Genomic DNA, 12,255 nt, shown 5'->3' on the forward strand with positions numbered 1-12,255 from the left:
CCTTGGAGGGCCCCGTAGGTGATATCTTTTGGTTGAGAGGTGAAAGGAGGTAGGTGAATCCTCTGGGTTCTTCCGGTGAGGAAGGAGGTCATCCATCTCTGTGTGTCTCCTTGGATGCCGATGTGGTGGATTCTTTTGATCAGTGTGTGGCAGGATATGGTATCAAAGGGTGCTGTGTGGTCCAGGAGGGTCAGGGCTGCGGTTTCTCCTCGGTCGAGAAGGGTACGGATGTCGTTTGTGGCTCCGATCAGGGTAGTCTCAGCGCTGTGATTGCTGCGGAAACCTGATTGGGAGGAGTCAAGTAGCTGGTTCTGCTCCAGGTAGGGCATAAGTTGCTTGTTGATGATTTTTTCCAGTACCTTAGCTGGAAGAAGGAGAAGGGAGATTGGCTGGTAGTTTTTGAGTACACTGGGATCTGCTATAAATTTTTGAGTAGTGATTTGACTTCGGCGTGTTTCCAGGCATCGTGAAAGTTACTGTGGTGATGGCGGTGTTGAGTAGTGTGGTGAGTTCCTGCCCAATCCTTTGGCTTCCAAGATTCAAGATGCACGGGGGCGGGGTCTATGGGAGCTCCCAGGTGGATGGATTTCAGGATGGAGGTGGTGTTCTTGGTGGAGAGAAGGTTCCAGGTGGTTAGTCTATGGTTGCTGTTGGTTGTGGTGGTGGCAACTCTGTTGATGAAGTCCTTAGGTGTAGGTTGGTGTTCGAAATTCCTGTATTTGATTGCAATCTTGTTATGAAAGAAATCAGCAAGGTTGTTCACAGCTTCTGTAAGGGTGTTATGTTGTTTTTACTAGCCGCCGGGTTGGAGAATTCCTTAATGATGTTAAAGAGTTTATTGGTGGTATTACTGCTATTTTCGATCTCTGTAACTAGTGCTGCCTTATTTGTTGCTCTCAGCAGGGTGTGGTAGAGGTTGAGGGAGGTCTTGAAAGCTGCCCTGTCAAAGGTGTCTTTGCTACCATGCCACTTCCTCTCCAGATGTTTGCTGTCTCGTTCAGCTGTTCTGAGTTCAGAGGTGTGCCAGCTGGCCATTTTGGAGAGTTTTCTCTGGCTGTTGCTTTCGACAGGGACGATGCTGTGAATACAGTTGGTGATCCAGGCGTTGAAGTTCTTTACTGCTTGTTCTTAGTCTGAATGGCAACTCCAGCCCAATGCATGTTATAGTCTATCTCAGTAAACATTCAGTGTTGGTCCAACCAGTGTATAGGGAAGAGATTCTCCATCCAGGTTACAAAATTGGCACTTGTGTTGATGCTTTGAAAAATCTTACCAAGATCCAGTCAGTCCCTGCTGATCAAGCTGCATAAACTTTAGTCAGCATTATAGCATAAAATAAGGGAAATCCCCCTGTGATATAAACCTGCAGTGTTAAAGTCAGCTTAAAATAGAGAGACATATGCTAAACTGTAACTTTGTCAGATTCATTTTATCCTTCATATGGAAAATAGGGTATTTCTTGATAGACTAATGTCTCTACATGACCATTACATTGAACATGAACACTCTAATTGCCGTATATGATGTAAATACACAATTTTAGCTTGCTTCACAATTTTTGAAATAGTGACTCTTCCAAACCCCAGATACAGTGCACATTGAGAAGTGACCAATTTACCAAGAGGATTTCTTCGACAATGTTGAATTTAGGGGCACATTTGTCATCAATAACTTGCATAATTTACTAAAATTAGGATACCGTTTAGACGGAGTAAGCCAACCACTGTGATTTAAAAAGACTCCGGCATGCAAAATGCTATACCTGTGAGGGCAACTCATGTTTGTGAGGTCTTAATTTTAGGGCTTCCATGTTTGAACGCCACTGCAGAGGGAGCTCCATGCGCATCCTTATATAGTTGTGCATTTTACAAACTTCCAATTCTTTCACAAACTAGGAACGCTAATGGTTCCGACTGTCAGAAATTATAAATTTATTCTTAGCAATGCTCCCAGTTAATGAGTTTGTTTCGTTATCTTCTCACAAAGACGAAATAAGGTCTTAGAGTCCAGTCGGAGTTTGGTCTGTCAAAAGGAGGTCTTCAGCAAAGGCTACAAGATAAATTAATCAACCTCGGGAGTAAGATATATTTTTTGTAAAAGAAGAAACAGTATATCACATACATATCAATTAACCCTTCTGCTGAAAGGGATCAATTATTTGTTTTAATGATGTATTCACACACCATAAGGGCAGTGAAAAGGCTACGTTGTAAAACTGCTGGTGTACAGGTGTGCTTAATTCATTATTTGTACTGATTCATTGAGATTTTTAACCAATTATGAACACTCTGACAAGGGGAGTTGTTACAAAAAACTTCATAATATTCTGGAAGAGTCAGATCTGTTTATTAAATGCTTGTTTAGAATATTTTGCTCCCTGACGCATTGTAATGGGCAGAAGATATTTTTCCAGGGGGCAGGATACACTCCTGGTTTTATGGCCTCCTAGGAGGTAAATTAATCCTACTGATTTGACGGCAAAGTCAGGGGTTCAATGGCAGTGTTAAGGACCCGAAAACGGCGCTCCTTTCTTTTATCCCTAGACTAACATTCCACTAACATGGACCCCTCGCCCCCCAGCTGGCAAAGCACGGTCTTCGAGCATGGTGGGGAGGGTGGCGGGAGGAAACACTTGTTGGAAAGATTGTTGCCCGTGTTAATCAGTTTTAGAGTCAGTTTGGGTCCACATGTCTACTGACCCTTCAATCTTGCACCTCTTTTTCGACGTCTTTCTAGGGGCGGTGGATGGATTGCTTGGCTTGAGGGGACGCAGCTAATGTGGGGCCTTTCTGATTGCAGTGCTTCAAAGGTTGGCCATTATTTTTCCGATGTTGAACCCCATTTCTTTTTTTTTTTTTTTTTTCTTTTGCAGCCGTGGGTGGGGGCTCTGCCTTGATGACCCGCCCACCACGGAGCTGATCGACTATCCCTCAGTGCCCCCTGGGGTTCTGTATGACGTGGGGCATCAGTGTCGGCTTCAGTACGGATCCCTGTCCACCTTCTGCCAGGACATCGATGTAAGTCGCAGCTCGCTTCCGCCCAGATCTCCAATGCCCTCGCTGTGCAAACCAGGCCTTGTGGGCAGGGACCTCTGAAGGATTTTGGGGGCCCCTGTTCAGAACGGCTTGGAATTTATGGTCCAATTACAGCTCTTTCATGCCCTCCTTGGCCAGGTCACTGACACACTCATTAAATGTTAAAATGTGTTTACAAGTAATATTCAGGGATAGTGACCTTTCTCAATATTTAACCCAGCAGCAGCTCACTAACATTGCTGCAAGTAATCTTAGCGAAATTACCTTAAAATAATATACAGTTTTATGACAATTATCAACATTAATTGAAAATACCATTGTGTGCACGTTCATGGGTCGCCATTCTGTCTATCCATAGTCCTTTTATGCACACTATCGTTATAAAAGTCCTTCTGTACACGTCCAGATTAAACGAGTTCTTCCTTGACAGTGTGCATGCACAAGCCATTGTTTACCCACCCAACACACACCCAGCTGTTGTCTTCACACCCTGCTAACACTCAGTCCTTCTGCACACATGCAGGGATCTGCTGGGCCCTGTGTACACACCCTGCATCTCCCAGGGGCGTGGCTTGGTCAGTAAGACTGTGGGGTGTGAGCTTCAGATTTTCCAACGATCACACTACATATAATGGTAAAATACATTATAAGACAAGCGGGGGAACGAGGCAGGCTTTAGGGGCAGCGGAAAGGGAGAGTGATGTGGATTGGTAGAGTTGCTAACTGGGGGAAAACAGAGTATTTTGTAATATAACCAATATTTTTTAAGACTTTTAAAGCAGAGAGGGAGAGCGTGTGTGTAAGTTTTTAGCAGTGTTTATATAAAAGTTCCTGGTGATATCTGACAGACATCTCACCATACCCGACTGAAAGCACCAGTACCCAACTATTTATCAGAAACTACATTTCTTAGGGGGGGGGGTGTAAAACCCCAAACACCTCCTTGTAGCTACACCCATGGCTGCTCCAGGCCTTAGTGTGCACTCCAGGTCTTAGTGTGCACTCACTGTGAACTCCTAACTTTTGGTTGCACACCATAGATAACGCCAACTCTTGTGTGCTCCTGCTGTGTAGACCCAGCCTATTTGTGCAGATCTGGTGTACAATCAGTGCATGTGGGCACACTGCTCCTAACAAACCCATATGTGTACACTCTGCTTAACACGGCCTTTTTGTGCACAACCTGCATATAGCAAGCCCTTTGTATGTACGCCATCCATACAACCAACCAACCTACGCACACTTTAACCTTGCAATTTACCCGCACCCTGTGACCTTGCAATTTACCCATCTCAAGGGAGCACATACTGTGTAACCCCCATCCTTGTGTACACAAGCTACATAAACCCAGTGTATGTGTGGACACAATGACAATACTTACATCCATTACAATTGGTTACACCCACCATATACCAAGCCCTTAGGTGCGCACACTGGGACCTATTCACAAAGGCATTTATGTGAATGTGAGGTAGTACTACCAGAGTACAGCTTTACATACTCTTAATTAAGGTTGTGAATTAACGCAGAAAAGTCCAACTTCCTATTTGTCATGCTCAGTCCTTTTGTCGCGCGTTTACATGCACTCAGCATCTGGGAAAACTCTGTGTGTGATTTCATTCTAACTATTCTTGTGTGTAAACATGTTGAGTACACTAAGCCCTTATATGTGCACACTAAGAATACAGCAATCCATTTAGGGTAGGACCTGTGTACACTCAATCTTTATATCCACCCCTGTACAAACGTCATGCGTGGAGGGGCTAGGAGGGAACTCTGCCAAGGGAGGAATGCTAAAGGAGCTGTCAGTTGAGGCTGGTCAGGAGGAAGGAGTTTCCAGGGGTGGGTTAAGAAAGATCTCTTCTTCAAGGAGCTCATTATTAGTGAAAAGATAGTAGTGAGAATTTTTGGATTGGGTCAGGAGTTAACTTGATCAGGTAAGGGTGAGAAGTTCTCTCTTTCTCTCTTTCTTTCACTGTCTCTCAGAGAGAAGTCAGGAGCTGTCTCTGTCAGCGAGGGGTCACAAGATTTTTTTCTTAGGCAGGGGTCAGGAGCTCTCTCACTGTCTCTCTCAAGGAGGACACCGAGTATTATCTCTCGCTGTCTCTCCTTAGGTAGGGGTCGATACTTTTCTCACTGTCTGCCTCAGGGAGGGTCAAGAGCTGTCTCTCTCCCTTTCCCTCTCAGGGAAAGGTCAGGAACTCTTTCTCCCTCTCCCTCTCAGCGAGAGGCCAGTAGCTCACTGTCCTTTGCTGTCTCTCCCAGGGAGGAGTCAAGAGGTTCCTCTTATGGATTGGGTTAGGAGGAAGCTGTGCCTTACAGTGAGAGAGAGGGCACTGAAGTAGCTGCACTCTCTCTCAGGGTGGGGTCGTGACCGTCTCTCTCAGGGATGGCCAGGAAGAAGGTCTCTTTCAGGAGTCAGTTGCAGGGGGCGGTGTGTGCTGCCCCAGGAACCTGCTGAGGGAACTCTCTAGGGATGGGTTTGGGGCTGTCTGGGGGTGGAACTCTTCCTCAGGGTCACAGAGAAGTTCTCACTGATGTGGGTCAGGAGGGCGCAGTTTTCTAGAAGGTGGTCAGGAGGATGCTCTTCCATTTCGAGGGGACCTGAGGGTGCACTCCTATAGCGAAAGCGCAGAGAAGGGTTCAGGACAAGGCACTATCGCAGAAATGGGTGAAAATGGGGTATTCTCCTAGGCCATTGTCAATTGGAGCCCTCGTTTACTCTTTGAAGTGGATAGAAGGTATCCTCCATTCAAATAGGATGGGCAAGAAGGAGACTTCCACAGGCAGTGGGGCGGGAAGTGTGAGCATGCTGACCCGGCACTTTGTGCTGTCACTCTGTGGATTGGGATTCTTTGGGTCACAAGCTCCCCCCCCCGTCTTCTTTTTTCGAAGCTTTTCCACCTAGAGGATGGGACCCCAAAATTCACCCTTTCTTTGTCTCTCCTGCAGAATGTCTGTAACACGCTGTGGTGCACTGTGGGCTTCACTTGCCACTCCAAGCTGGATGCCGCCGTGGATGGCACAAAGTGTGGTGAGAACAAGGTATGGATGACCTGACAGGGAACAGTTTGTGATGGTTGGGGTGGTATTCATAGCCTGTATTACTTCACTTATGTCCTAGTTCTCATGAAGCAGTAGTGATTGGCGAGAGATGTCCTTTCTTTGTGTTTCTTGCACTGGGAAGAGAGCTGTGCACCATCTGCAGACCTAGTGCGACCAGGTTGTTAACTTGTCCTATCACTGACCTGCAGGTAGCTCCTGTTCTTAAGGTCAATTCATGTGTCAAAAAAGTATGCGACAATACTCATTGTTACCACTAAAAAAAAAAACATAAAATTCGAGTGATATTATTTGATGCGATTTGCAGCAGAGTATAATCCTTGCCAAAATCATTTATAAACTGACTGACCACATGCAGCTCTTTCAAAACGTTTTCAGCTGGAATCAAGGCACGAGCTGAAGTTGTGGTCATGACAAATCTCTCAGAGGAACACGAACCTTTTGCTTAAAAGCGATGTAGAACACCTTTGAGTGAGATTTGACTTTAACTAATTTGTAAATTGACGTTACGTTAGATTTAAAAATCAATGTGAGGTCTAAATATAGAAATTCCTTAGCAAAATGTTCACAGTTTTTTAGGGATATCTGCTTTTCTAAAAACGTGGACACATTTTGTACTGGAAACATAAAATTATCAATGACTACATTTTGATTTCTTTGTATTAAATGTTTAAACTATCACATTACAGAGCCTCCTTCCAGTGTCCGTAGGGTTGGGGATTCGAGTGCTTTTTGAATAGTATAAAATGAGTTAAAATGCGAGCATAAGAACCATGATGACCACATCACATTTCCCCTCCATATGCGTTTTTAGGCTTTGGCACTTAATTTAATGAATCCTCACAAGGAGGTAGGATGTTTATGAAAGTCATATTCTGAGTATACTTTGGCATCAAAGAGCCCTCTTTCCGGCCATTTTCCAGGCACTATTTCCTGAGCTTCTGCACATGGCACTGGTTAGCAGGTCCAAGCAATGCAGGAATTTCAACTCCTTGTTTGATTGTGCTTAGGTTTACAACACCTTATGCATGCATGACTTTGATTTACTGTCACATTGCTCTAGCTCCGACTCACTGCAGCCTAATATTGGAACCTTCGTATAATTTCTGGGTCAATATCCAAAGGTGTCTATGTGACCTAATTGGTGGTGGGTCTGAGATTCTTTGCAGGCCTAATGTTGAGGCCTGCTTCATGGTGCAGACATGGCTAACTTCAGCATGCGTCGACATTAACATTGGGATGATTCTCCAGGTTTCTCCCTACACATAGTTCAGCAGTAGTCTCATGATCTATTCAAAGTCACTTTGACCAAAGCCTCATATGACGTGTGATACAGCAGTTATGCCAACGACATGGCCAGTATGAGAGCCCAAGTAAGCAGTTGAGACTCCATTACCATTGTGTGGCTGAGTCCATTAATCAGTTAGAACAGCAAAATACTTGGGCCGGGTCTAGATTTGGAGAAAATCTTGTGCCGTACTGACAGCAGCAGCAATTGCCATTAGGACAGGTTCGACGCCTGAGACATAGCAATTTATCTTACATTCATCTCTACTTACTATACTACCTTTAAGGGTTGGATTGCCTCCCCTGGGGATACCCTAACAGAGACACCCCGTGGCCATGGTTACAAGCACATGTTGTTCCTGCATTGCACGATACCTCTCTCAGTGAAACAAAGCATCTAACAAACTATTTTCACCTCTCTTTCATCATGAAATATGGGGAGGACTATTAGGAGGAAGATGGTTTTCTGTTGAAACCATGGAAATGTGGATGCAGCTTAAGGCAAAAGAGCCTTGCATCACCAATCATTTGTTTTGGCCTTTAAGTTCCAGTTGAGAATCCCAGCCCAAGTAACCTTGTTAAGGAAACTGTTAATATTTAACAGATGTCTCACTTTACCAACGTTGTCTTCAGATCACATCATGTTTTCAGCTCCTACAGATAGTTTTATGTGTGTTTCTTCATACTATCCAGGCTTCCCTCCAGTGTGTTGATAGCTGTCTTAAGTTAAGCCTAGAAAAGCAATGTTCATTGTCTCGTTGGGCAAACAATACGACCACTAACTCTTCTTTTCAATCAAATCATGATATGGCAGATGGAGCTACAGACACAAAATTCAGAATGAGGTGGTCTTTTTCGTCCTGAGAGGTACAATCTCTTAGTTTCAATCAGACCAAAAAATACCCACCTTTCAGTTGGACCCTGAATCACGTCAGAAGTTTTGTGTGTAAAGGTCTAGGTTCATCTGGAGGCTCCAGGCTCCTGTTACTTTTGCGTGAGGCCCAAAAGAAGATGTTTGTTCATCGGTTTGGATAGAAAAGGGTTTTTCAGTCTTATATGGAAAAGGAACTTCGAGGCTAAAGTTGGTCCAGTTATGGTTCGATCTCCAGATATTATTTCTCTCCAATCCGACCCTTTTCTTCTTTAATCTGCTGCATCCAATGCTGACAGGCGTAGACCCCAGCATAGAGTTTGTAGGTTTTCCAAATACAGAACCGGATTGCCAAGCTTTCCAGTGACCCAAAGAGACTTCTCGACACCTTCTACAAATCAAAAGAAGTACAAATATTGGTAACATCGATTTTATTTGAGTGCACTACTCATAAGTGGTGGAGGAAGGGAGGTCTCCTCTTCATATGTCTACACATAGAAGGTTATGACAGCGAACCCTTGCATTCTGCCCTTGTTGGGACAGGTTGAAACTCATTCTTCAGTCTTCACCTCTTCTCCAGCCTATGCATACCATGTGTCTTCAGAGTCTGCAGCCAAGATCCAGCACTCAGAAACACATCTGGTCCTCAAATAAGGGTTGTACTTTCACTTTATTTACACTGTGCCAGAGGTCTCTAGGGCCCAGGTCTATTATTGACCTCTTGATTGTCTTCTTCCCAACAACGTCCTTCAAAATGTGTACTCGGACCATATTCTTTTACTCTTAAGGCAGATAACAGCCGGGTACACTGGTTCTCAATTACCAACTTGCTCTGTAACTAGAAACGGGATCCTTTTGAGTATTACTGGGGAGCCCTTCTGGGAACCTGAAGATAGTTTGTGAAACACAGAGCCTTACACATCACTTTCCTGAAATTGAAATCTAACCTTAATTATTCTATGATCACCTAAAGGAATCTCAAGAAAATGTTGAAATCCTTCAAGAGGCCAGAAAACAACAAACGTGTGTGGAAGAGGAAGAGGCTCTGGTTTTGCCACCGGGCTCGTGGGAAAATAACCTATTTTCATGCTCCCGAGATAAGGTTTTATCACACACCTCGTTAGTCTGGCATCCTACATGTACATGTAGTTCAAGTAGATGTGTTTCCATTCAGAATCGTCGTGTCTAGCTCCATTTTAATGGGCTAATATATATATTTGAAGACTGCCACTGATCGGGAATTGTAATGATCCATTAGTGCTTGCGTCTTCTTAGAAAACGGCCTTCAATGACCTAAAACTAATGAAATCGGAAACTGCATTCTTTTGTGCAGTCATTTCAGAGTCAGTCCCATTCCTCTGGTAAGTTTTATACAGAGTACCAACTACAGAAGTGAGTGCTCAGAACCTTCGTTGCCAGTATTTTATTTTATTTTTATGTGAGCCAGGGGAGCTGGATTTCGCATCCTTTCTGAATCTTTCTCTGGATGTTGAAAGAACCCATCGCCGTTTGATGTCCAAACTGTCCTCAGCTTTTACTTGGACCATAGAAGGCTGATCAGGTAGATTCCTTGTTGCTCATATTGTTCTCAGCCAAGGCCATTATTAAAATCTCTTCAGAACAAATCATACTCATGCAGCTAGGATAAAGACACCACATGTGGCTTTCCAGCTTAATGTTTTAGTGGATGTGGTCTCAAAAGCAAGAACCTTTTCTCCTCGTCTAGCATTCTGTAAACTGTTGTCAGGTACAGATTAGAATCTCAATCTGGTTAAGCCATATTAAGGATAATGTTTTTCTAGACCGCCGCAATTTTCAGTACAGTTGTATCCCCATATGGATTCCTAGGTACTTTGGATTTGCCCTATAAACCTTTTTTTAGTCTGGGAGAACAAAAGTACTCTGGACTCCCTCCATATCACAAAATATATGCCTCAGGTCTGGTGGAAGGACTTTACTGGAGCAAGGCACATGTATCACTAAGATGAATAACTTGTACTGATCTTCCCATTTCAAGATTTGGCTGTAGGCTGGCATGTTTCATTAGATGGTACTGGAATTCAGTTCTCTTTCAGTTCTGTGTCAGTCAGATCATATAGTGTTTAACAGTGGTATGCTTAGCCCATGTCTCAACAGTATCTGTTTACCTGTGGCTCTGGCCCTATCAACCAGAGATTTTACCATTTGTGTAAGAGTTCTTCTTTTCTTCCAAATCCCACACACATGTTTTCCAAATTCCACACCGAACACCAGAAAGCATCCTCTTTTATTTATCGAGATGTGTAATACACTTGTAAAATGTATCAAAGACTCAGGCCCTCATTAGAGTCTTGCAGTCTCGCCGTGGCAGTCTCACCACCATATTACAAGTTGTGGGGTTTGACTGAAGCCAAACCTCCACAACTCCGCCTGGCCCGCCGGTGTGGTTGCACCGCCGCAGCTGGCGGCGCCCTCCGCCAATCCGTCAGCAGGCATCAGGCCGCCGTCCAGATTACAAGGTTGCACACCGCCAGGCTTTCCATGGCGGTCACCCAGCCACGAAAAGCCTGGTGGTCACGAAGATTCCTGTTGCCGGCACACACACATGTCACCACACATGCACACATCCCCCCCTACTCATCCATACACTCACAGGCACCCCCCCACCCCTTCACTCACACATGCATTCACATACACACCAATTCAGCATACGCATGAATGCACTCAGACACACCCACTCACTCGTGTTCATCCATACAGACACCCCATAAACACGCACACACACATAGACATAGACTCGCAGACACACACGCATTCAGCACCCCCTCTGCAAACACGCACCCAAACACACCACAGACCCCCTCTCCCTTTCGGACACCCACTTACCTCTTCCGTCGAGGAGGATGTCCGAGAAGGGATCGGTTCTGACGGTCTTCCCTCTACACCACCAGCACGCCAGCAGGACAGGGCCGAGCCATATTATGTCTCGTAATATGAAGGGCAGAGTCATGCTGGTGTAGCGGTGCCGGCAAGGGAACAGGCTCTGCACCGCCGACCGCCAGAACGAATGATGGCTGCTCTATGCCTCAAAAATGGCAGTGAGCAGCCACCTCTCGTAATGTGGCGGTCTGCTGACCGCCAGCACTGGCGGTCGAATGGCGGGTTCGGCTTTGGCAGTCAAAGGAATTGACCGCCAAAGTCGTAATGAGGGCCTCATTCTTTGTGGCAAAATCAAACTCGCGGTGCGAAAGACTAGCAAGATGGACTAGCTCCTTTCTGTGCTACTGTGTCAGAGCTGAGGTAGACGGTGCAGAAAAGCAGTAAAGAAGTAGAGGGAGGTATGAAGGGGAAGGTGAGGCAGGAAGGAGGTGGAGAGGTATGTCTGTGTTTCGCATTTCAGCTTTTGCCATCTGTCTTCTGTTTAGTGGTGTTTCAATGGTGACTGTGTGCCTGTGGGCTACAGGCTGGGGTCCATCAACGGAGGCTGGGGCTCTTGGAGCTTATGGTCATCTTGTTCGCAGACATGCGGGGCTGGAGTACAGTATGCTGAGCGCCAGTGCAGTAGTCCCACGTGAGTCGAACACGTTTTCTTTTTATATTTTATTTGTTTCTCAACAGTATAGCTTATTGTTTAAATAATAATAAAAAACATGTCCCCCCAGCAGTGCACATAGCTAATGCCAATGAGTACAACAAGATCCAAGCGAACAAGCAGAATTAACCATTTTTTAACCAGTGAACCAATTAAATATTCTTAGAGAACAAGATAGCATTTGATTAGAGCTAGAAAACACCTGAAACAATCCCATAGTTTACACCACCCTGTGTCCACAGGTAAACCCAGTCAGACAAATTTGGTTTCCCACTGTCCTTTCCAATATATATGCAGATACCAGGGAATTAAACATGTATTGCACATAGTCTTTCCATATTGTCTACGGTCTTGAAGCAGCTGAAATAATTCAGCAATATACATTCTTGATGTCATTACAGAGTGCAGTATCCTTGAGTCACATATGC

General features: G+C 44.8%; 1 protein-coding gene across 1 annotated transcript in view; it reads left to right on the top strand.

The window, feature by feature from the left end:
• Positions 1–12,255, top strand: part of ADAMTS7 (ADAM metallopeptidase with thrombospondin type 1 motif 7) — a 431,623-nt gene that overhangs the window by 172,268 nt on the left and 247,100 nt on the right. The window contains exons 9-11 of the mRNA XM_069222951.1: positions 2,873–3,017; positions 5,988–6,080; positions 11,661–11,806. Coding sequence (XP_069079052.1) covers positions 2,873–3,017; positions 5,988–6,080; positions 11,661–11,806 — 384 coding nt within the window. The remainder of the gene's footprint in view (positions 1–2,872; positions 3,018–5,987; positions 6,081–11,660; positions 11,807–12,255) is intronic.

Source organism: Pleurodeles waltl, chromosome 3_1 (assembly GCF_031143425.1).
Source record: "Pleurodeles waltl isolate 20211129_DDA chromosome 3_1, aPleWal1.hap1.20221129, whole genome shotgun sequence".
Taxonomy (NCBI): Eukaryota; Metazoa; Chordata; class Amphibia; order Caudata; family Salamandridae; genus Pleurodeles; species Pleurodeles waltl.